General features: G+C 45.6%; 1 protein-coding gene across 1 annotated transcript; it reads left to right on the forward strand.

Moving 5' to 3' along the window:
* The first annotated feature begins 4,563 nt into the window (after positions 1 to 4,563).
* On the forward strand, positions 4,564 to 18,510 carry SAP30L (SAP30 like). Its single transcript, XM_033096163.1, has 4 exons — positions 4,564 to 5,427; positions 9,275 to 9,397; positions 11,638 to 11,736; positions 13,229 to 18,510. Exons 1-4 carry the CDS (start codon positions 5,230 to 5,232, stop codon positions 13,355 to 13,357), a joined length of 549 nt encoding a protein of 182 aa, XP_032952054.1. The 5' UTR covers positions 4,564 to 5,229; the 3' UTR covers positions 13,358 to 18,510.
* Positions 18,511 to 26,128: the final 7,618 nt, after the last annotated feature.

Genomic DNA, 26,128 nt, shown 5'->3' on the forward strand with positions numbered 1-26,128 from the left:
GCTAGTAAAGTGGCAGAGCTGGGATTCAAACCAAGTGCTTGAGTCCAGAGCCTTTGCTCTTATCCACAGTGCTAATAGCTACAATGCCTGTTAAGTGCCAGGCTGCAGACTAGGGTCAGAGCCAGAGGAAGCTCTCACGGGTCCTCAGTGGAAGGAGGAAAATAAAGACAATGTTGTAGGCTTTTCGTAAAGCTAAATTTATTCCACTTAAATGACTGTCCTTTATTCCTAGATTCTTCCTACATTTTTGGCATTCCACATTTCCTGCTTATTATTATAAGAGAAAATACAGGCATATAGTAAAATATCCAAACAGGAAACAAGGTCATAAAATTCAAATTCTCACTACCTTCCCTCCTTTGACATGCAGACCCCTCCATAAAAGCAACCACAAGTACTAGTTTCTCATGTGTCCCCAGTAGGTGTGTACAAAATTTGTAAGAAATGCAAGTGGAATTTACACTCCACATACTGCCTTGTATCTTTTTTTAACATAATCTTGATATAGTTGGGTATATTTAAATTAATTACTGAAAAAATGTTTAGAGTGCCTACTTGGTTAGCCACCAGAATCGGAGAACTAGTGTTGTATGCACTGGAGCTATAGCAGCACACAGGACAGACGTGGTCCCTGCCTTATTGGAGTTTACATTGTCATGGGAGAGACAGCCACGCAACAAAAATAATAATGAAATAGGCATATTACGATGAATGCTAATTTTAAAAAAAAAGACACTGAATAGAGAATAATGAGGGGCAGGGGTCGCGGAGATTGTCTGGGGGAGGTGACACTTATATTAAGACGTGAAGGATGGAGCTAGCCATAGGAGGAACAGGCCGACCGGCATTCCAGGCAGGGGGAGCTGCAAGTGCAAAGACCTCGAGGCAGGAAGAAGCTTGGCTTATGTGAAGAACTTAAGGAAGGATGACAGAGGCAGAGAGATGTTAGAATACACGGGGAAGCTGGCGAGGGGCCTTAAGGGGGGTGTGGCACGGTCTGGTTTGTGTAGATACTCCCTAGGGACCAGCTCAGAGGCCAATGAAGCATTTCAGGCAAAGGACAATGATGGCCTGGGCTGGGCTGCTGGCTGCAGGAAATGAGACAGACGGACAGATTCTGAATATCTAATGGAAGGGAAGTGCTTCAATGAGTTGACTTGGAGTATGGTGAGCGGAAGGGAGACGTAAAGGTGATACATGTTGCAGTTTATGGATTCAGGTGTCAGAGAAGGTTTTAACTTGTTCATGTTGGTCAGCAGTCCCTCAAGAGCATTCCAAGCAAAGAACTACATGTTGCTATCTGGAGCTCAGAGGAGAGGTCTCCCTTAGACTATACAGTTAGGAGTTATAGACCTGCAACTTTAAACATCTGGGGGTAGGTTAGGGGATAGAAAAGAATGTTACAGTTGCTGACTCAAGATGCCCATTTTAAAACCTAGCTTTTCTTTAAGGCTTTAAATTCAACTTATAAATCTTATTATTCCATTATAAATCTAGTAATTTTTCATATAAAAATAAGAATAATCACTTGTTCTTTGATGACTGTTGAATTAATTCTGAAGTTAGTAGATTTGATCCTCCTTAAACATTTGAGATTTACAGCATTAATTAATCAAATTTCCTTCAACATTTCAGACTACAGTTATAAATTTAATGTACCTGATTTTCTCAAACACTTTAAATGCCTAACAGGGCAGACTTACAAATCTAAAAAGCAAGATCGCTCTAAACATTTAAGCCAGTGTTGTAAATTAATTACCTAGACTTCTAAATGTAGCAAATCAAATTCTCTTGGCTATTTCAAGAATCTTGAATCCAACACAAAGCAGAACAAGGGTCACAGAAGCTTCTCTCCTGTATTCATTTCTTCATTATCTGAATGTTTGTTTCCTTTCTGGAGTTATAGGCTTATTCCCCCAGCAAAGGGATCAGAATTTTTTCCAAATATTGTTGTTTGGAACGAATCTACATAATAACCCGGGGAAAGCTTATGATAAAGCATTCCTTGAAGTCTACAAAATTGTCCATAAAGCATAGATTAAAAGCATGCGTCCCTGCTCCCCAAAAAAATATATAGATGCTGGGGGTATCAGTCTGGTACCAATGAAAAGATAGAAACCACACAATAATTTGAACAGGGAAAGATTAATATAAAGATGTATTAACCATAACGGGACTGTAGTAACAAGGTATTGCCTAGTGAGAAGAGAACTCTAAAGAATACAGGCATAGCAAATGGATGGAGCAGCCAGTACCCCCGGGGCTAAGACATAGTTCCTGAGGAACAGGCCTCCTGCCCCCACCCCACCCTGTCTGCCCCAGGAGTGGTACCAGGGGAAGCTGGTACTAAAGAAGCTGTGTGTAGTGCAATAGCCTGATGCTGGACGCAAATGCTGTTTGAAAAAAATAAGTACAAAATTTATGTGGGAAATGTAGAGCTCTTATCCTTGCCATTAAACTTTGGAACCAACATCCCACACTGCCTTGTACAGATGCCCAGCTGTTTTCTGTGTATATGTCTCAGCTTCCCTGCTAGAAGATATTCTCTTTTAAGGCAAGGATTATGTTTCATCCTCCTCCTGTGACCAATCCTGAAATGAGTACACACAGTATGCTCAATAATTTACTTTTGAATATATGAACTCTGAGGAAGGAATGCTATTAAACTGTGCCTTTTTTCCATTAATTTTTATTCTATTTTTTCCTACTTAAAAGCAATAAATATTGGAGAAAATGCAAAGGTAGAACAAAAGAAGAAAAATATCAACCATATTTCTACTCCCCAGAAATAACTACTATTATGTATTTCTTATGTACAAATAGTACATAAGAACTTTGATGTATTTCTTATGTACAAATAGTTTTTCTTTTTTCTTATTTTTTAAAACATAGATGTACATACATCATATCTCATATGTAATTTTATACCCTGCATTTTTAATTTAGCATAAATAAAGCATTTCTCCAACTCATCAACTCTTTGTTGAAGAGTCAGTGCTGGATTATTATATATAGAAAATGTTTATATTGATGTTGAAACTACTTTAAAAGTTGAAAACATCACAAGTGACTGCAAAATATCTCATTCTGAAGATGTTAGTTTATTTAACCACTTCCCTTGTGGATGTTTTAGGTTATTTTTCTATTATAAATAATCCCATAATGAACATTACGTTCAAAACTTTTTCTAGTAGGTCAGTTTCCTAAAATGGCTGTCCCACATGTGAAATTAGTAGGCTAGAGGGTGCAAGTACGTTTAAAGCCACTGAGGAAAATTTAAGATCACAGAACATCTGCTTCTAACCATGGAAACAGGTAGCTTGCCCTTTTCCAACAGCACACAAACCAGAAATCTCTCTTGAATGCCACGTAGTCCTACCAAAATTGGTACCTGTGCTCACCTAACACTCCCTGACCCGTCCATGCCCCTCACCTTAAGAAAAATGCTACCCAGCCCTAAATGATTGCATGACCTCATGACCCTGGGCTGGTCCCTTGGGGGTCTTTGGCTCTCATTTGTCCCCAAGCTGCCCAGTGGAGAGGTGCCCTGAATAAGTGTGCTAGACCAGAGGATTTCTCTGTCAGACTTTCTGAGTGTGTGTGACGTCCTAGGCATTGAACCCCAAGCTCAGGGGCTTGGCAGGGCAAGGTCACCTCGCGGGTGGACCAGGAGGCTTAAAGCAACAGAAGCTACAGCTTAACAGCGCACCAGAGTTCCAGGGAGGGCCCAACACACCGCAAGCTCTTCCAGTGTCTGCAAACCGAGATTGGCCCTTGGTCCTCCACCCCCCAGCCTTTTTTCCCTCTCCTCCGCAGCACCTCTTCCGTCCCCGCGGTTCACCTACGGTAGTTCACCCTTCAGACCTTATTCCGACGTCTGCTTCTTCTCAGCGGAGGGGTCACCCAAGTCCCTGGGGGTCTCCTTCCCTCCCTTCTCTTTCCGCAGGGTCCAAGTCAGTCCCAGTCTCCAGACTGGGGTCTCCGCCACCCTCAAGCATCCCACTACCTTGCAAAACTCGCCATCAAACTCCCATCATCTCCTCTCTACATCTTTCCATATATATACATGGGGTTGTTCTCTGTCTTTCCCGCCATGACTGGCTTTCTGTCCTGTTTCACCTACCCTGCCTCCCACGTCTGCAGGTCCTTTGGTCCTTGTCCTTCCGTTTTAACTGGTCTGTCTCTCTCACGACAGTACCTCTATCCCCTTTAGCCAACCCCCCCAAATATGTCCCTCTCCATGTCAGTCGTTCTGCGCCCCCGCCCATGTCTGTACTTCTGTCTGTCCCGAATATGATCCTCTGTTCCCGGAGTCTGGCCTTCCTTCCAGCCAGGCCCCGGGTCACCATCTCTCCCCGGGCAGGGAGAGTGCAGCCCGGTTCCCCTCCTTCAACCTGGGAACTCTTCCTTCTTCCACTTTCTCTACTTTGAACCCATCCCAGCAGAGTCCAGGAAGTAGCCAGGCGCCGGGGAATGGCGGCAATGGGGCCCAATGGGGAACGCCAGCGGCGGCGGCGACCCCGCCCAGAGAGCAAATGCGGCCAATAGGTGCACGGAGGCGGGACTTCCGCTGTCCCGCGGAGGGCGGGGGCAGCGAACTGTTGTGGTGCGGAGCATTGGGCGGGCGGCGGCCGGGCGGCCCAGGGGCTGCCGCGGGACTCCTGGCGCAGCCGAGGGGCTGCAGGGGTGGGGCGGGCCGGACACTCCGCGGGGCCCGGGCGCCGCGGGTTCGAGGCCGGGCCCCGCGCGGGGAGGCCGCGCCACCCCGAGGGAGCTGCCCGGCGGCGAGTTTGTCCAGCAGCCGAAAGAAGGCGGGAGCCAGCGGGGGCCCTCGAAACCCGCTGGCAACCCCGGCCTGAAGTCCCCGGGGAGCCGCCGCTTCCAGGGACGCCCTCCCGGACGCCCCTGCCGAAGGGTAACGGTTCTGGGCCCCCGGCAGAAGGCGCCTCCGGGTGACCCCCGGCGGGGCCCTGCGAGCCGCTGGAGTCAACCCCGGGGCCTCGAGCGGGGAGGAAGGGGCTTTCCAGAGACGCGGGCCGGAGCCAAAGGAGCCGGAGCGTGGCGGAGCGGAGCGGGCCCTCCGGGGCGCGGGGCAGTGCAGTGCCTTGTCTGGAGACGGACTCTGGGACCCTCGGGTCCGGGGGTCTCAGCGACCTGCCCCGCGGGGAGTACGGCCGCGGAGTGGCCTACAGGTGACCTCTTCCCGAGGGGCTGGCCCGGGGCGGGGAGATGAACGGCTTTAGCACCGAGGAGGACAGCCGCGAAGGGCCCCCTGCCGCCCCGGCCGCTGCCCCGGGCTACGGCCAGAGCTGCTGCCTCATCGAGGACGGCGAGCGCTGCGTCCGGCCCGCGGGCAACGCCTCCTTCAGCAAGAGGGTCCAGAAGAGCATCTCACAGAAGAAACTCAAGCTGGACATCGACAAGAGCGTGAGTGTCCCCACCCCCCCTCGGCCCCCACTGGGCTGCCTGCGGCTGCCCTCGGACTACCCGCGGGACTCCGGGGCCCTCCCCGCCCTGGGCCTCGCCACCCTTTATCTGCTAACTGAGTAGTTGGACTCGGGGTTTCTAAGGCCGCTTCAGCGCTGACGTGCTCTCCCCAGGATTCTGCCCAAATCCGGGAGGTTTGGGCAGGGGACTCCGAGGATCCTTCCTGCCTAGGAAGATTGACAACAGTTTTTAGCTCGTTTTATTGGTTTAGATATTGAAGCAGGGAGAGGGGGTTCCTTGTGTTGGCCTACGAAGAAGCAAGTATTGGGGAGGGGTGGTGAAGGGACCCGACACTTCTCCAACTTCTCCTCCACGGAACCCTGTTATTCCTTCAGAAAAGGAAAGGTGGCAGTTACTTCCCTGGCTGCCCGCGGCCTCGGCTTCTGCAGACGATCCCGGAGCTCTCTGCTTCGCAGGCAGCTGTGAGGAAATGGGATTTTCAAGGATGTGGCAGAAATCAGGCCAAGACCAGGTCTTGGGAGGTGGTTCTTGCAGTCGAAGACACTAGAAGGAAGAAAATCAAGGGGTAGCTTCCGTAGAAATGCGTGGGAGTTGGGGGGGGGGGGTTAATTTGAATAGACTTGCCCTGTGTTTTGTGCCTACCTATAGGAAAACTTTTCCTGTGTGATTTCACCTCTTCTAGTTAACAATTCTAAAGATGAACCTATTGTCAACCAATTGAGAACTTTTTAGTTTTGACATCTGTTGCTGCACGCTTTAGGTGCCTGCCTCACAATTAGGAACTGGAAATGAATTAAGGGGGTGTTTAATATTCAGATAGACCAGCTAGGAGCTTAGGTGGTTCACATCCATTCTCTCTCAGAAAATCTCTCCACTGGTGGGGGGAAATCAGAGATTGATTGTTAAACTGAAAGGAGTCCCACTTTTCCACTTGCCGAGTTTACAGTTGAAACTGAAGCCCAGATAGGGAGTGACAGTGCCAAAGTCACACAACACCTAAACGTCTGGTTAATTTCTTAAACCCATTATCTAATTTCCAAGCCCCATACATAAACTTTATTAAGTCTTTAATAAATACAAAATCTTTCTTGCCCTTTCTTCCAGGCTCTTCCCTCCCACCCCCAATTTTTTTTTAAGTTCATTATAATACATTTGCAACTCTTAAAAGATGCTATTTTTAAGTAGTTGGGGGCTCTCTTACTACAACTCTCGTATCAATGAATGAATGGATGGAATTTATCTGAAAGTAAACTGGCTAGACACTGAGGTGGTCCAGATGGGACATATGTTGAAGTGAAATGCTTCATTGTAAGACAGCAGTGAATTCATCTTCTTCAAAACATTGCCTACCTTCTGTGTAGGTTGTTGGGAGCCTTTCCTTGAGCAGCTTACAATAATAATATTATTCAGTCCTTAAAAAAAAAAGAAGTGTCCAGTTCTTTTAAACCGTTGGATGTCATCACATCTGAACGACTGCGCTGCTGCAATTGGGGCTCCATTTCCCTAGTGACCCCACTGGAAAACCTGTGTTGAGCTGTGTTGATTGTTTCCCACACACTGTGTAGAAGAGAGACAGCCTAAGCCTGGCACTAGCGTTCCCCAAAGGTAATGCTTCTGAAGGAGTAGGGTTTCGAGGTGGAATCACTCACAATTTGTTTCAAGGTGGTGGTGTAGAGCCATTTTTTCTGAGAGGGATTCTATTTCATTCTCACAGGCTTGGGCAGGAATTCAATTCTAAGTAAATGCTGTGTTACAAGAATTTTTAGCTGTTGTAGAAAAATGAAACAGGAAAAATAAACACTAGCGCCTTTGCTACCACCCTCCTTCCTCCTCCCCTCCCAAAGGCCACTGAGCTCTGAAATGTCTGAAAACCAGCATGTACTTGAAAATAGTTAGGTAGAAATGACTGTTTATCTCATAAGAGGGTCTAGCAGAGAACCTTTTTAAGTAATAGCACCAAAAATCCAACTGAGGCAGTTTACCTCATATTGTGTAGACATTGGCAGTGTTCTGGGATTTATTAAGATAACACGTCCCTCCAATGGAACATATTTTAGCTTTTTTCTGGAGAAAAGTGTAAGTTGAGAATAGAAGACAAATGTCGAGGGAGGAAAGGACATGCCAAGGGTTAGAAGGCTTGAGTGACCTTGGCCAGGTTATTTCCCGACTCTGGGTAGCTTCAGTTTAATCCCTCTAGAAAACGAGATGGGGGCCAGGGAGGTGATTGCTAAGTTCTCTTCCGTTTCGAATTCCATCATTCTAACGTCCTGAACTGAAATCGCCCAGCCACAGCTTTAGGAAATCACCTCTTCTTCCTGTTCTCCTACCAGATTTGTCACTATGAATTTGAGGAGCCGTTTAATCTCTCAGAGTTTACATGTGGAACTGGCTAACTTGAGAACCAGCTTCGTATCAGGGAAGTAGTGTGCGCTGTGAGTGTGCTCTCTTCCCTGATTAAAGCAGGTCCGTAGTATATGTATCAACTCGGTGGGATTCTTCAAGACAGTGACACATGCTATGTCTGAAAGTCCTTTGGCCGAGTTGAATCTGGCAAAGCTGTCCCAATTTGTAACATGTGTAAATGGTGACTTTTACTGGCCTGAGCGGCTTTTAGATGCAAGATATGCCAATGTGGACCCCACAGCGTTTACTGAGTTCCTGCTGTCCATAAGACACCAGCACCACAGTGTACAAGCAACTCACTCATCCAGCCACAGGAGAGGGATAATTCTGCCGATCAAAAGCAGTTTTCATTACTTTCTCCAGGAAAAGGCGTGAACTAATTGATGCTGGTTTCCTATCAGCCTGCTTTTATCTTTAAGAATTTAAGGAATAAACTCCAATTCAGAAGTCTGTTGAGCACAGAGGTGCAACATCTGTTTCAGTGACAACAGTCCCATCATTTACATAGGCATTCGGTTTCCGTTAGGGGTTCAGTTGGTTCCTCCAGCCAACCCTGATAACGACATTCTCAAATAAAAACATATTCTTCAGTCTCAGCTGCTGTCGCTGCCTTCACGTACGCTGCTGCCTCCAACCTATAAGAAAATCAGCCCTAGTATCCAGGTTCTTCTAGGTGGTTCCACCTTGTGAGAACGTCTATATCTCCCTTCACTCCTCTTTGTGGATCAGAGGTAATGCAAGAATTAGAACATGATACACAGAAATAAAATATTTCAGAGAGTCATCATCCTACGATACTACCTGTTGTCAATTTAAAAATAGTGTGTCCTGTCTAGCATTACCACAGACCATTTCCTGCTTTTCTCCTCCCTGGGGCAATGCATTCCAGCCCACTGTAAGTTCCTAACTCCTACATGTCTGAAAATGTCATGTCACTCCTTGCTTCAAAAGCCTTGGGGGGCTCTGTCTTATCTAAAGGAAAGTCAAGGTCAAAGCTGTTCTGATATGGACCCCACCCTCTACCACCACCCAAATTTCTCCTTATGCTCCTACCTGGTTAGTCGCCTCCAGCGGACACTGCCCACCCTGGGCCTCCTACTCACACTTTCTGTCACTCTCCCTGTAGAATGCTTCCTGTCTACCTACAAATCCTCCCGTCTAGTCAGCGACCTCTACCCTGTCTCCACTGAATCCAGACTGTTGTCTTTCCCTGGGGACTTGGTGTTCAGTGAGACGTTCGTGTTGTCTTGTGGGTGTCGAGCTCTGCAACTCAGTAGCAAACGTCTGGAAATAGCAGCCCGCACTCAGTTCTCCCTTCTGTCTCCCCAATGCCTTGTAAAGGGCAGGGGCCCATTAACTTGACAGATACCTGTAGCTGTGTCCATGGAAATGACAACTCTGACTTTAATTTGCTTCCCATCAGGTCAGGCACCTGTATATCTGCGATTTCCACAAAAATTTCATCCAGAGTGTACGAAATAAAAGGAAGAGGAAGACAAGTGACGATGGTGGAGATTCTCCTGAGCACGACACTGACATTCCTGAGGTAACTGTCCACAAAAATCAGCTTAAGAAAACTGGGAGAGCGGATTCTAATCTGATTCTTACCTCCGGCCTGCGTTTTGTGCTAAGAAGTCATTTCAGTCCCTTTGTTTGGCTGTTTATTTGAAAAGTGAATTACAAAATAGGAGTAATACCAAATCTGAGAGCTGAAAGCTTAGAAATCAACTCTCTGACTGCCCCACCATTGTACAGACAAACACAGAGACCCAACGTCACACATACGGCTTGGGGGGCTCCAGTCCAGTTCCCTTCTCAGTAGTCCGTGCAGCCTTTCTGTAAGAATAACCCTAACAAACCCTTAAATACAATCACGATGTCGAATTGTTCAAAACTTTGTTTTTGTCTTTGAAGTTTGAGACGGAGTTTGTATGGTTTGGGGGAAGTCACTTCCCCTGTTCTCTGGTCTGCAAAATGAAGGTGTAAGTTGTCAGTTCATGCCAGCTCTGATTTTCTGTCACTGTCTCATTCCTAGTTCAGGCTTGTTCCCAAGGATCCATTCCAAAGTCAGTGTTACTGGACCAGGGGTTCTCAACCCTGGCACTACTGGCCGTTGGGGCCAGATGACTTTGAGTTCTGGCTGCTGTCCTGTGCGTTGTAGGATGTTTAGCAGCATCCCTGGATCCAACCCACTAGATGCCAGTCATACCACCCCAAGTCGTGACAATCAAAAAAATGTCTCCACACATACCAGGTGTCCTCTGAGGGGCAAAATCGTCCCATGTCGAGAACCACGACACCAGACAACGAGACCTAGGGTCTCAAAGCAGAAGGCCGCCTTTCATCATGATGCTGATGTCTATTAAGCAAGGTCCAGGAAGGAATATTGGTTCCTTTCTATTTAAATTGTTTTCACTTAAGACTCAGCAAAGAAGAACCGTTTATAGTATACACTGAGTATTTGGCACATGAATATTTCATAAGGCAACTGCCTGCTTGTTAGCACTCAAAGTGAAAATGATTGTAGGAATAGAAAGAGTAGGTGGGCCTTTGTCTGCAGATGTGGAGGAAACCTTTGAAAATACAATCCTTTCCCTCTGTGCCCCCCACCCCCACCCCGTGTCCCCTTTTCTAGCATTAGTTAATGTATCTTTGTATTGCCTTTAGCGTTATTATTATTTTATAAAGAAATGTATATATTCAATTTCTAAATGCAGCCCGCCTCCCCCCAAAAAACAGTAAAGAAAGAAAGAAAGGAAAAGGTTTGAGGAATGTTTTAAAAAGAATGAAGGACTTTGGTCCCTCATATTGATCATTCATTTTGTTTTTAAGTGCTCTCCACCTGCCTGAAGCAAGAACATCTCTTTTAGAGGCAGGTAAAAGCAGCCCAACTTTCTGGGCCTTCAATGTTTCATGACTGTGCAGCTTTCCTCTCTTCCTATGTTAGAAGAAAAAGGGAGGGGTCCTTTCCCCTCTTGTGTCCAGTCATCTGCAGAAACCCCAACCCTAACTGGATTTGTATACTTGTCACAGTAGCTTTTGAGCTTTCCCTGGAGGGTTGCTACGGATTCTAATCCCTAAGGCTGAGCCTAGGCAAGAACTATTTGAGAATAACAGTACTTCCCACTGTGTTTCACACCCCTCTATCCAGTACTCTGGCCCATCTTCCTCCAGGATGTCTGTCTGGTTTTACCTTTGCTCTCCATGCTTGGTGTTTCCTTCTAGCATCATCACCCCTCCAAAGCTCCACTTCATCATGTCACTTCTGGTTCATCACTACAGCATCTCCTTCTGCCCCCCTCCCCATCAGTTGTCCCTACAAACCACTAGATCCATCTTCCTGGAACCTCGCCTTCCACCATCTGTGATAGCTCCTTCTGCTCTTCCAGACACGCTACCATCCAGTCTCACCTGTGAAATCCATCAGGATAACCTCTGACCCCCTCACCCATTTATTCATCTCCTGGCTTTCTTTGCTTATGATATTCTCCCTTATTCCCTATCGTTTCTCTGTTTCTCACTGCCTTTCTAAATCCTGCCTCTCCTTAGCCTACTTCACTGCCTCCGTTAGCCTTCTGGGACCACCCCTCCCCAGCCAGGACTCTTTGTCCACTGTTATTTTTGTCCTCCCGGCCAGTTAGTCGTCCTCAATGGACCATTTCTAAGACTTCTTTGTAGTCCTCTCCATCCCCACCCCTACGTAGTATAGTGCTAGGCACATAGTGGGTTCTCAGTGAGTCATGGCTGGTCAGGTGATGGATAATGTGTTTCTCCTCTTCTCTCCAGGTTGATCTGTTCCAGCTGCAGGTGAACACTCTACGACGTTATAAACGACACTACAAATTGCAGACCAGACCAGGCTTCAATAAGGCCCAGTTAGCAGAAGTAGGTAGACAAAGTTGCATTCTGAAAAGAGAGAGCCAGCATTGTGCTTCTGATGGTGACCTTGATTCTCCCTATTGCTGTGTGTGCCTGTCAATCACAATCTCCTTCATAAGGCCTGGAAGCAGCTCTCTGTTTCCTCTGTTGCACAGTTTACAATCCCTCAGCTTTAGACCTGGGAAGTCTCTGTTTCCATAAAATAAACTGTGGCGCAGGGAGAGGGAAGGACTTGCTTAAAATCACACGGCGTGCTGGTAGCAGAATTGAGCCCGGAGTTTCAGGACTCCTAATTAGACTCTGTTATTTGTTCATTTATTTAAATCTTGTTTTGCACAATTCTTTATAGATACATTCCTTTCTTCATAGTATGTGTGTCAGACTAATCATCCCAAAAACCTTTGTAAGAGATACTTTTCTTTCTTTGTTTTTTTCCCCCCTTGATTTCTTTTACTCTCATGTTGGTAATGGAGGTATTTATTATAATGAATAGAGCCCAAGAAAGTTTTCTCCTGCCCTGAGTTCTTAACACAGTTTGGAGGTGGGGAATTGCTCCATTGGCCATTATTTTAATATACTGACCACCTGGCTGGATACTTCTCTCCTGTTGGTATTTGTATGGGTACTCGCTCAACCTTCTTTTCTTAATGTGTTTTTCAGCCTATTATAGAAAATTTGGGAAATGGAGAAAAGAAAAACACAATCCTACCATCCAGAAATAACCACTCTGTAGTTTTAATTCTCTGACTCTCTTTATCTGTCCTGGTCACTCAGTCCATCCAGAGATTTCCTTAAAGGCTCACAACCCCACTAATTTTTGGTCTTTCCTTTAGAGATTTCTTGCTGATATATTATTTTTTCTTAAACTCCTTCACCAGTTAGCATCCAGTTAAAACTTATGAATACATAAGCCTTTCCCACTTTAAGATGGCATTACCCATTTGCCAGTATTCGCCCCTGGTGGAAGGGACAGGATGAGATGGGGCAAGAGGTGACATGCGTTCTTAGGACTTTTAGAATGAAACAGAGTTATCAGGAATACAGAGTGAATGGTGAATTTTTCTTCAAATCTGATGTCTTTTCTACAAATCACATACTTATATCTGTTTGATTGGCTATCCATTGGACATAATTTCTAAAAAGACCCTTTTTTACCCAGTTCTGGGGCCTGAGAGCTGGCCAACCAGAGCACGCCCAGTGTCTTCCTCCCTGGGGATAACCTTGAGATCATGGCATGATGGACAGCTGGCTGCCACTGAAATAGAACTGCACCTTGGACGTGTTGTGGGTTCAAGTCCTGCTTTTGGAAGCCTGGAAAGCAAACCATCTAGACCCCAGGGAATGTAAGAACAGTCTGAGCTCTTACCGTGGCAGGGACTTCAGCAGTGGTCATAATCCCGGCATGTCTCTGGCAATAGCTTCCTACTTCCTCTTTTGCCCAATTTAGAATCTGTGGCCCTGATTTATGCATGTTGTTCTGTTTTTTCCCCCCATGTAGACTGTCAGTCGACACTTCAGGAACATACCTGTGAACGAAAAAGAGACCCTCGCCTACTTCATCTACATGGTGAAGAGTAACAAGAGTAGACTGGACCAGAAATCCGAGGGTGGCAAGCAGCTTGAGTGAAGATGAAGTATAATGCCTAATGCACAGGTGATATCTGCTACATTTAAGCCCATAGAGACTTTTAAGTTTTATTGTAAATAAAAAAGTTTGAATGATAAATACTGTAAATCTCTTTGGTCAGGAGGATTATGTTCTCCTGATTCAGCATGTGTATACAAAGACTTTCTTTTAAGGCAACTACTGGGCTGAAAAAACAAGATCATAAAAAGAATTAAAGAAAACTATGTATTGCAGCATTTAAGAAAACATCAAGTCAGTTCTACTGGAAGTGTGGGATAACAAATATTTTGGTAGTCACCTTATAATCCCACACTGCCACGTGTGAGATGTCACCCTGGAATAGCAGCCGGGTACAGCTGATGGTGGAGGTGCATGAGCACACCCACGTGCGCTGGGGACGTAATGCCCCGCCTCCTAAAAAGCTTTGTCATTTATCAGAAAATCAGTTTGACCCTGGTCCCCTTCACTGGTCCTGCACCTCACACACAGTAGGCATTCAGTCAGTATCTGTTGGCTAATTGGGCTGTGACTAACAGTGCCAGCCTTTTAACATCTGCTTCACACCTCTAGTTAACGACACCTCTGCCATGTCTGTGGTCCGCCACTTAAATTCTAGAGTGTGGAGGAAATCCTGATGCACAATGAAAGGTTTCAGATCCAGTGAGGATTCAGGGCCATCGCACGCGCCAAGCTGTCTTTGTGGAGGTTCCAGAAACACGGATGCGAGCTGTAAGAAGCAGCCCTTTGCACACCCCGCTGCGCTTCATTCTTTGTGGTGAAGTTATGCTCTATGGCTTCAGCCATTCTCCTGGGCCATAAATTCTTTGGCAAACAGAGGTACTTAGTGGTTTGGAGCTAATGTTTTCAGTAGTACTAATCCATAGTTCACAACCACCAAGGAAGCTGCCCCGGACCATGTGACTCCTGCTCAGCAGTCCAGCTCTGGGGTGGAAAGTCTGACGGGCCTTGATACCCTGGGCTCCAAGATCAGCAGGAAATCATGGTTTTGAGCAACAAAGGTCAGTGCCATCTGATGCTCGTTTTTGAGAGCAATTTGCCTCCCTTTTAGGGGGAAGGATTGCTAACGTGATTTTTTTTTAAGTGTTAATAATTACCTGATATTTTTACGTTCAAAAACTCCATTTCCTCGATCTAATTATATCACAGCCAAAGCATCCTTTGAAAACAAAGCTTTATATCCAAAAGTCTACTTTTCCAAATTTTTCTAATCAATGTGTTGGGGGGCAGAGGGTGTTAGGTAAGGAATGGGAGCAAAAGAGAAGGAAAGGATTTGGAATGCTAATTTCTGACCCTCTTGACATATACTGTGGTCAAAAATATCATTTTCTTACTCAGTTTTAATTCTGAGTTCTTTCTTAAGCCTTAAATACTAAAAGGAGCCATGGACAGCCTGGCCTTGGCAGAGTTTTAATGTCTCCTACGTGGCTTAATCTGAGCATCAACACAGAGAAGTCAGAATGAAAATCCGCACTGAGCAAGGTGGTGGATTCATGTCTGTGGAGCAGAGTGCCCTGCTTTCTATGGCTTGGGGACAGGGCCACCACTGTCACTAAAACTCAGTGTGTTCCATTGCAGCGCAGCTTTCGCCGGTGTTCAAAATGCATGCCTAGCAGCTTGCATCCTTTTTACACATGTGTAGACGAATGTACATAGAACATACTCTAGGCTACGAGGGGGTCTTATTTTAGTACACCTGGCTGTGGGTGGCATGTCAGGGTGCTGAATGTTTAGTCATTCAGATCCTGCTGTATTTAAAGGTTTCTCACTACTTACAGCTGACGTTGATGTATATGTAAGCAGCAAGACGGCTCAAAGGTGTGTGGATTATCTAGTTTTTTTCCCTGAGAAGCTGAATTAGAAAATAGAAAGGCTTTGAAGGCATCAGACACCAAGCCCCCTTTGTCAGAGGGTGTGTTTTCTCATCAGGCTGGAGTTTGGGGGCAACTGGGGCCTGTAGGTTAAGGGATTCATTGGTAACCTGCTTTCTGGAAATGTCCCTATCTTACTGAGTTAGAGGGTGTATTTTTCTGATGTTTAAACCAAAATTATGGATGTGTACGTCATGTCACTATTTTTCTAACAGTAAATCTGTTTTCCCAGTTGAGAGAGACAGCAGTACAAGATATATTCTGTACAAGAATATGGTGTTAGGATCCATCTGTTCAAGTGTGTCTGTAAGAATGCTTTTGTTCCAAAGAGAAGCCTGGGGAAACTTTGCACCTCCAGCCAGGTGCTGTGCGCACATGACTCCCATGCCATCGTCTTTCCTCTAAAGGGGGTTACCTTTGGAAAGTGGAGGTTGTGGGTCTCTTTTCCACCTTTGAAAACACGTCAGGTGAGAGAAAAGACAAAGCTATCTGAACTTACATTTCTCTTGTGTGCAGAAATCTGTTCTTTCATCAAACCACTAAACCACTTGCCTTAGTCTCTTCTGCAGTTTCCCATGGCTTGATCTGTGGGCAGGAGACTTCTGCCTGCCTGTTAGAAATGGCCGGGCCCTCCAAAGCAACTAGGTCTGGCTTCAGGGAGCAGTGGGGTTTGGGGCAAGCAGTGTTCACCTTGACTGCCTGCATTTTTACGCCGCCTACCAAGGACTCTTCGTTTCTCTCCACTTGTAACATTGCAGCATTGCCTTCTCTCCTCTCGGTGCTCCTGGGCATAACTGGAATTTGAAATAGAACTGGCACTGCCTTCTTAAAGAGCATGGTTCCTGCCTCAGTTCGGGCCTGGTATGGTTTTCTCATATGCCCTGAAGGATATCACATGGAAATGTCAATATCCTGCCATTCATGTGGCTCCATTTTAAGGTTTTTAAAAAACAAATGGACAAACTTATTTCAACGAACAAACTCTTAGGTTGGCAACAGCACATGAAAAAGATCATAACTGAATCCTATGAAAGATTGAAACCAAAGGATTCAAGACCGGTGTTGTAAAATGAAGAGGAATTTCACTTATGTGTTATAGCCGCCAAGCTGTTAGATGTTCCTGTCAAAGCTAAATATTCACTGCTAGCCTTCCAGAGAACAGATATTAATAATTGTTTGCAGCTGGAATGTTGCATCCTACCCTGGCATTTCAGCTGTTTATTATGTGGGCATTTTTGGTTAATATCCTACAGGACAAGTGCCTGGAGGAAGGGAGAAGTCAGGAGAGGAAGCTGACTCTGGGGACCTCGCCTATTGAAATAAGCTGTTCCGACCCAGAGTGATTGCTTCATGGAAATCATCTGAAGGCTCTCAGTCATTATAATGACAAGCTTCAGAAGTTGGGAAAGGGCCGTTAACTCATCCAGTCCAGTCTCTCCATAGGTGCTGACATTCTGCCTCCAACCATCCCCCCAAGGGTTTGAGCAGTCTGGGCTTAAACACCTCAGAGGACAGAGAACTCACTACCTCCTGGGGGTATCTGGTTCTATCTTTGTAAACTTCTGGCTTTTTCTGTGTTCTCTGTAACTTCCATCCGAGTCTCTGCCCACATGGAACAAGTTGCTCATCTTGGCCAAGGATTCAATTACTGGCGCTGTCCCACGGCATAGCAATTGTCATTTGAAAAGGAGCAGCTAGCAAGTAGACATGTTGGCGTCCTGATTGCCCACCCCCTGAGTGCATTCAGTTCCGTGTTGGAGAATATTGAGGAAACCCCATCAGCCTGGTTCTTGCTGAAGCTGATGGAAAGAGTCAGGGGAGGCAGGGATGCTATTGGCTAAAAACAAACAAACAAACAAACAAGACATAAGACAGAGGAGGCCTTAGTTCCGTGCTTGTTCCACAAAAGCTAATGCTCACATCACTTAGGAAACACTTTAGCTAGAAAATTTTAGAATATTGCTCTGTGTGGAGTTTAAAGTTTCCATAGCTGCTGAGGGCTTATACCTTAAGATTCCTGCAAATACTTCACGTTGTTTTTACTGAGAAAACAGAGCTTAGGAACGTGGGGGAACCACATCTCTCAGTGTCAGACAAGTGCCATATTTTCAAGCTATAAAGTTACTATTGTCCAATTCATTCTTAGGGGAATGAGATGGGGAAACAAATTCAAAAAAGACTTACCCGGGTCCAGGCATTACCTGGACTAACCTGTCACCTTTGGGACGTGTCCAGTGCTCCTCTCCCTTTCTGACTTGCAGCACAACTCTAATCCAGTGTAAAGTGAGTTGCCCTCAGATTCTTAAGACCTTGCAACTGAGCAAAGGATCCCAAGACCAACCTGCAGAGCTCAAGGTTGAATGAATGATTAGAAAATCAGTCATTTGAGTTTTGCAAAACGAATGGGAGGGGTGAACAGAACCAGCCTATAATTTAAGACCAGGGTTCAAAGTCCTAGAGGAAGATGTAGTGTTCTCCTAGAATCTAAAAGTCTCTTGAAATGGCCTTGCTCTGTGATCTGTTGGTCAGACACCTGCCTTTCAGGTGGTCCTTGGAGCTGGTGTGATTCAGTTGGCCCTGACTCGGATAGACACAGTTCTGTGGCCCTTGTGATTTGCAGTCTCCCAGCCCCTGTTACTGAGCTAGGCAGTTGACCTGCAGGACAGGTGAGCTCTCAGTCATGCCCTGGGAAGCATGGTGCTTTAGGGGTGCCTTTTTATTCCTTTCGTTTTATTACAGACTGTTTCCAAGTTTATGGTTAGGAAGAATAAAGGTGATCTGATGTTTTCAGGTGGGATCCAAACTGGGGCAAGGTGGGACCTTTTCTTAAGGTAGAAATGTCTCCAATCAGTTACTTCATCTAGCCTGCATCTTAAAACACAAACCCTTTGGTTGCTGTCACTAAATGAACACATCTTTGCCAATGACAGGGTTGTACAGGACCCCTGTCCCCTATTTCTATTACCCGTTACGCCCATCAGAGTGTTTTGGGGGGGGTGGATTTCTTTTTTTTTTTTTCCATTTTGTAACTGCCTTATTGAAAAGCAAGTGCCCTTCCATTCCAGGCCTCCGCATAGTGTACATGTTTCCTGCCAAACTTGGGGGATCATTTGTATTTTAATTTTGTAATCTATGGCTCTGTACTGTTGAAAGGCTCTCAATTCTGTGGGGTCTCCTTAGTAATGTATGTGACTTTTCATGTTGCAATATCACACAGATGAGATGGCCCGACTTTCGCTCTTAATAAATGATCTGAATGAGTAACAAGACACTGTTGTTCTCTTTGAATGTCCACGTGGAATTGGGGTGCTTTCACTTTCTCATTTGGCCCCTGGGTGTGTAGTTCAGCGACTGATGACCGCGATCTTTCCTCCTGGCTCCAAGTCCTTGAACTAGCTCCTTCCCTGCCCGTTCAATCCCAGTGCACACCGAGTGAGTTTAGGTCAGGGAAGTCTGGGCCCTGGTTCTAGTTCCGCTCCCACCCACTCACATGGAAAGAGATAGACTGGGGTCCGAAGGCCTCAGTCTGGAGCCTGAATGCTGTATAGCATAGCAGACACCCTGGGGAAATCACTTCACTCTGGGTCTTCAGTTATCCATCTATAAAATGAGAGCTGTAAGTAAAACAGATGGAGAATTGCACATTGAAATGATTTCAGTGGGCGTGCTGCAAACTGGAAAACTCAGGTCCCTTCTAAGAGCAGCCGTTACTCAGCTCCAGCCTGTTGCTGCCATGTGGGAATGCCAGCTCTGTGTGACCAGTTCTTGCAATTTAACAAGAGGAGCTGGAAATAGGGACCTTTATGTAAATATCCCAATGTTTAAATGTCTCAACAATTTATTTCTAACAGGGTGGGACTGGTGTTTCTTCAACTACATAGAGGCTTGCTATTTCAAGTTGGTCCATCCGCTGAGTGCTTATTAGAAATCTGGCCCCTCACCTGCCCATCCATCTACTGAATCAGAATCTACATTTTAACAAAGTCACCAGACACGATGAGGTTCTCTGACTCAGCTTTATTGTGGAAGTCCGGGAGGCCCCCTGGGATGAAGCCCCTTGCCCAGCCAAGCCTCTGACTCAGGTCTTTTACTTCAAATCAGTGACTAAGTGCCACTTTAGTTCCAGCAGAATGAAAGGTAAGAAATGCAATCCATATTTTTTTGTATCATATTAACTAGAAGTCATGTATGCTAGCTCTAAAACTGTAAACAGCACTACAATGTACAATGCCCTTCCTCCTCCCCACCCTCACCCTCTGCCATTCCACTCCCTTGTCAATAGGGTGGAGGGTGACTTTTCAGGGGGCACTTGGGGGCAAGGAGGACAGGGCTCTCCCTGGGGTTACTGATGGATTGTTGCTGGAGGGTGCCATCACGTAGAGGACCCCTGGGTTGGTTTCCTTCAGAAGGCAAAGGGAGTTCCAGTTTTCACAGCATGTTGCCTCTTCATTTGAGGTACACCCTAAGTAGTTCCTTCCACTCCTCTGCCTGCTGCCCTCTCATTCTTTTATATCTAACCGCCGAGGGCTACCTGCTGTCCTCTAACCCCTCACAGCCTCAGAGGTGCTTCGTCCCCAAGCTTCTCCCAAACTGGCTGCTGTCCACTGCTGAAGTCGACCTTTAAGGATCCACAGGCATCGATTGTGCTGGAACGATGAACCCACATCTTAACGTACCATTAGAAGAAAAGTTTCACTGGGAACCAGACACCCTTTCTTCAAAATAGACCTTTAGAATATTGACTGTCAAATCATCTGAGGTCCAGCATTTTTGAAAGTGTGGCACTTGCTACCCCCACCCCCATCAGAATCTCCTAAGAACTCCTAAGAACTTACAATGCCACTTCCTGGGCTCCCATCCCAGAGTCTCAGAATGAAAAGCTCAGAGGCTAAATTCCAGCAGTGCAAATTGAATTTCCCTGAGTAAGACTCAAGCCCAAAAAGTTGAGAAGCACTAATTTGGTCCAGAGGTTTCCCAATCCAACAGCTTCAACCTCATCTGGATACTGGTTAAAAGTTCCCCGTGAGACCATCTACATGAGAATCTCAAAGGGGTCTTAGGAAACTATTTGTACAAAATCTCCTGGGGAATCTGTATGCACATCCAAGTGTAGGGGCAATGAGTCCAAGCCACCAAGACCCAGGGAGGGAAAATAGCTCTGTTCAACCTCAAACAGCTCAGAAGTGTTACAGCCTGAGCAAACATAGTGACATGCACTGACAGCAATACTATTCAGTCACATCGTTCAAATGGATGATCTTCAGTCTGCATAAAACCAGGATGAAAATAATCTCCAGTTCCTAGCACCCTGCCTGGTGTTTAGGAGGACACATTTCATGTCTGAATTAAAGCTTCCGTTTCCTTAACAGTTACTTAGTTTATAAGGATCTTTCATATCCAGAAATAATAATAGCTATAAATGCAGCATGCATGCCAGACAACATGCTACTAGTGTTCCATTTTTGCTTCTTACTACAATCATAAAGTAGGAACTGTTATTAACTGCATCTTACAGAGGTGTAAATGCAGAGAGGCTGAGAAACTTGCCCAATAACGAGAGCCTGAGGCACTGCCAGGATCAGTCATCTGGTCCCAGGGACACTTGTCAACCCCTCTGTCAAAGAATTCAGGAATGTCACGCTTTGAAGCGGTGCAGCCACAACAGTTACCCTTATCCCCATCAACTGGATTTACTGAACTTTAATGAGGGATTCCTAGAAGTCACTAAGGCTCTAGGTAGGAAATTTAATAGGGTTTATTGGAGGTTAACAAGGCACATCCAACTTTCCAGCCAGGTTTTAACTTAGCAGAGCTGAGCAGAGGTTAACAAGCCCAGGAGGTGTAAAGGCACCTGCGTGATTTAATGGGGTTAATGAAACTGTCAGAGGTTGGCCGAGAGGGACAGAGCTGGAGCATGCCCCTGTTAACGAGTCAATCTGGTTGAGGTCAACAGACATTTATTAAATAGCTGAAACCTGCACTGTCCTGCCCTGGGCACCACAAAAGGTAGCGAATAAGAGAAGGCCACCATCAATGTGCAACCCTGGTCAGTCCTGGCTGGTGGGATTTGGAGTTTTACTTTCTCCTCTCTGCTTTTTTGATATTGTCTAAATTGTTTATAATGGACCTGAACCATTTTCACCAAATCTGTAAAATAGCAAAGCAATTTTTTTAAGTGCCCTCAAAGCACATACTCTCCACTTGCATAGTTTAAGTTACATATTCCTAAAACCTGTAAAAAACTGTAAGAGAAGGAAAAACAATACTAAAATCTTAAATTCAGACAGCACTTACTATCTCCGTGGGCCATCGCCCATTATCTCCATGTGTTGTCACACACTATGAAATAATGATATAATGGTAACTCTTGTCAATGGGGAAGCCAAAGAAAATCCTCATTTTCTGCTTCCCAGATTGATGCTGTTTTTTCACTGAGTGCTTACTGTGTGATAGGTCCAATGTTAAACACTTCACGTGCCTTATGACCCTAGGAGATGAGTACAGTTACTCTCTATATATTATAGACAAGGAAAGAGAAGTTTCGAAGGTGAAATGGCTTGTGCAAAGTCACCAGAAAGTGGTGGGGATGAAGGCAAAACACAGGTCTGTCTGACCCCGGAGTCCACTATGCCCTCTGCCTACTAATACGATGAGCTAGTATCTCATAGGAGTATTGTTGAGAACAGTGAGGAACTGGAAACAACCTATATATCAAATAATAGGGGACTGGCTTTAAAAGGATTATACTTTTATATACTTATCATTATTATCTATAAATCATGTAATAAACATATATAGTTATATGTCCAAATTGTAAAATAATGACGACAAAGGACATTCATATCAGTTTAGACATACTATGTATGTTTATATGTATACATATATGAATGAGTATATACGATATGGATATGCAGTTATGTATCATATATATACTATATATGTGTGTATATATGTATACACACACACACCTGTGTCTGTGACTATGGCCGTATCGGTAGACATATCAAAGCATCTATTTATTTACCAACTCGCATGTACAGCCATAGTACACGTGTATCTATAGGAATCAGAGTAAAGGTAAAATAGAAAGGAAAAGGCTTTCTGAAAATCAAGGGAGCTTCGTGGAAAAAGAGGCTCCTAAGCAGCCCCTTGAAGGAAATGGAAGGTTTGGCAGGAGACTGAGGGTTAGGGAAGTCCAGTTCGGAGCAGAAAGCCTCAGGTGCCAGAGTGAGGAATTTGGACTTGGGAGTCACCAAACCTATCATTAAAAAACCAAACAATGAAATGTGGTCAAGAAAATGTTTGAACGTCTGCTGTGTGCTAGGGAGGTGCCTGAGGGAATCTGGACATGAACTCTGTCCTCCAGGAGCCGGGAATTTCAGAGGAGTTAACACCCAGACGGTGGTGGAAAGTGGCCCGGCCACCGTTAAACTCCTAGGACCGGCGAGGAAGCCCGGGAGTCCTGCGCCAGCCCCACTTCTGACGGAGGAGCCGTGCGTGCGTGCGTGCGTGCGTGCGTGGGTGGGTGGGTGCGTGCGTGTCTGCGTGCGTGCGTGCATAAAAGTCTCTTGCCATCTTAGAGAAGCCAATGAAATGAGGCTTAGCAAACGTAATGAGCTTAATTAAGCTACGGCGGCTAAGGAGACTTCATGAGGGCTCCGGGCCACCAGCAAGATCAGGCTGTGCTAAGTGACCAGTGGGAGGACACGTGTGCCCAGCCAGACCCCTCTGAGGAGCCCGCTTAGGAGATGGTGGCATCGCCGAGTGGACCGGGCTTCAGGGAGAGCAGGGCAGTCAGCCGGGCAGGGGTCAGCCTCAGACATGTCAACAAGCAACGGCCTGAAGGTGGAATCGTGTCTAATGAAGCCTAGCCAAGCCGGGAGAACGAGGACTGAGAGAAGCATTTACTGACAAGACCCCAGCCTGCCAATGAGGTTTATCTCAACTAGACGGAGTTGAACTTGGCTGAACCAATCTTAACAGTTTCAAGGAGGCTCCACCATCTTCAACGGTGAGGGTGTTTTGTTTCTTGTTGCCAATACTATTTCAAATGCACTCTATTCATGTTTCGATCTAGGAATATCGGCAAAAGCTGAATATGAAAAGTGGTCAGGGTGACATACCTGCAGAACTAAAAGCTATTATTTGTTAAACACCTACTAGGTGCTAGACAAACTGCTAGAATATTAATTCTATTCTTTTCTATTACTGTTTCGGTCATAAATCTCACACAAACCTGCAAAGAAGCTATTATCCCTAATTTTCAGGTGGGAAAACTGAGGCTCAGAGAGGTTAGATGGCTTACTAAGGGTATTATGGTGAGGCAGAATTTGAACCCCTGTCAGTCTGACTCCTCCGTGTACCACGCAACCTCTACCACAGAGAGAAGTAAAATAATGATAGTGGGGGAAATGACAGGGTAGTAAAAACCCTTAGAACTCAGGATGCCAGCAGTCTGGGGCATTCAGTGTAGGGGAATCAGCCCTCTACATTCCATTAACCCCAAGCAATAATGGCAAAAGGATTTTGAGTTACCAAGAGAACATTATGTTTTGTTCAGTGGCTTCTATCCAAAGAAACAGAAGAAAATGTGTGGTGCATTTTAGACTTTACGTAATAGGGAAACACAGGCCCCCTGCCCCAAGGTACCTTTAGGGAAGAAAGCCTCAGAAAGATCTTGGATTGTAAAACCTCAACGTCCGTCAGGAGTTAGCTTCCTAACCAGGACTCCTGGCTCTGTGAAGTTTCTGGTCTCCCTCTCTGTTCCCCCGAACTGCCAAAGGAAGTTAGATGAAGTGTGTTCTGGAGCTCTGGAGTCCTCGCTGGTTTCTCTACACGGAACACAGAGGAGAGAGTGTGGCCACCAGGTGGCGCCCTCCCCTTAGTCTGTGGTAGCCCCAGGCCACCTGGGAAGGCTCGGGGGCATTTTCCACCCTCTTCACAGATGCTTTGATTCATACCGTTGTAAAAATCTAAACATTCAATGCAGAAGGGGACTTAGATCTCCGGTCCTATCTTCTCGTTTTACACGTGACACCAACGTCCAGTGGGGGTAAGGAAATGCCCAAGGTCACAGAACAGGCTGAACCCCCTTCTCTTGACCTCTGGATCTAGTGCTTTTTTCACCATGCGAACTGTTCTCACACTCCCACGAACACCTCCCACACCCCACCACTGGACTGCCAGAATACTACCCAGAGCCAAGAGCTAGGTCTCAGCGGGCTGGGGAAGGTCATGCTCCCTTCCCCTTCCCTGCCATTCCCTGTTGCTTCCAAATCAGACCCTGCAGCCTAGCCCCAATTACAAGAACAGCAGTAATAGCTCCTTTACCACTGTCTGTTCTGGGCCAGGCTAAGTGGATCTTCACATCTCGGTGAGCTATTCTGCCCCCCCTTTTACAGAAGAGAGCTGGGGCTTAGAGAGTTTAATAAACCTGCCCAATGCCACACAGCTCATCTAACCAGTTCATCTGGCTGCCAGTCGAGACCTCCCTGTGACCTTGGTCCCTTCTCTTGTGCTACATTCTCTATGTTTCAAAACACTTTCAAAGAGTTTTTCTCATTTTAGCCTGACAAGAGTTCTGTGGGTTGAGGAAAGGTATTGTTAGCTCACCTTAAGAGATTAGAAAACGGGGTCCAAGAGGATGATTGGCCCAAGGTCACCTGACTCATGTGATCTGGAACTCAGGGCTCCACGCACTGGGTGGCACCTCGAAAGCACTCTCCACATCTCACCGCCCAGCTACAGCCCCGAGATGTCTCTGGAAGTCATGGAACTCTGCAGCTAAAATGGCAGGTTTGGGAGACAGATGGATGTGGGTCTGCATGCCAGACCTGCCGCTTAGTAGTTCTGTGACCATGAATAAATTACCTTCTGTAGTTGTTAGGGGAGGTAAATAAGCCCATATATATGAGCACTGCTGCCTGGTACGCAGTAAGTGTTCAGTAAATGGTGGCTATTTACTTACATGATTAACTAAAGCTATATCACTACATGAGCCTTAAGAGCTGCTTTGCTCAATATGGCAGCCATTAGCCCTCATGTGGCTGTTGAATGCTTGAAATGTGGTCCAAACTAAGATGGTGCTTTAAGTATAAAACACACCCACAATTTTGAAGGCTTACGATAAAAAAAAAGTAAACTATCTCATTAATAATTTTATATTGATTACATGTTGCAATTATATTTATACGTAATTAAATATATATAAATAATATCATAAAATATATTATTAAACCTAATTTCACCTGTTTCCCTTTACTTTTTTAATGTGGCTACTAAAAAACTTGTAATTCCATACATGCTGACGCTTATGGCTTGCATTATATTTCTACTGTATAGTGCTGCCTTAGATAGTTTCAGAAATTCAACTACTACACCCTGTCTGCCCCTCAGTTTACCTTAATGATGTGGAATGTAAGGGCTTTGGACCAGGAAACCACTCACTGGCTGTGTGCCCTTGGGCAAGTCACTGCCACCTTATGTGCCTGTCAGAAGTATGTCCTACCTTTCCAAAACAAGCAAACAAACCAAAAAAAAAAGAAGTCCTTAAAACTTGACCAAGTTATTGTGAGGATTAAATAAAGTAATAAAAGTAGCTCTGTGGTGAACAACATGCTAAGTACTTTGCACACCTTATTATCTCATGCAATCCTCACCAACCCCAGGAAGCTGAGGCAATGATCTCTCCCATTTTGTAGATGAGAAAATTGAGGCTCAATAACTTCTTTACCCTGGACTAGAAGTCGAAGGTGTTAAGTAAACAAAGGGAAAAAAAGAATACAACTCCCCGTGTGACCTCGGGCAAGGCCCTCTCCTCTTTGGGCCTCAGTTTACCCTTCTGTAAAATGAAGGGAAGGTTTGGATGGTGAGTAAGGATCAG

This window comes from Rhinolophus ferrumequinum, chromosome 24, assembly GCF_004115265.2.
Source record: "Rhinolophus ferrumequinum isolate MPI-CBG mRhiFer1 chromosome 24, mRhiFer1_v1.p, whole genome shotgun sequence".
Lineage (NCBI taxonomy): Eukaryota > Metazoa > Chordata > Mammalia > Chiroptera > Rhinolophidae > Rhinolophus > Rhinolophus ferrumequinum.

Bases quoted from the DNA above. Each gene is read 5' to 3' on its own strand.
- SAP30L (XM_033096163.1), top strand. From the start codon at position 5,230: ATGAACGGCTTTAGCACCGAGGAGGACAGCCGCGAAGGGCCCCCTGCC. The intron at 5,428-9,274 runs GTGAGTGTCCCC...GCTTCCCATCAG, and splicing joins AGCTGGACATCGACAAGAGC to GTCAGGCACCTGTATATCTG. The intron at 11,737-13,228 runs GTAGGTAGACAA...CCCCCCATGTAG, and splicing joins ATAAGGCCCAGTTAGCAGAA to ACTGTCAGTCGACACTTCAG.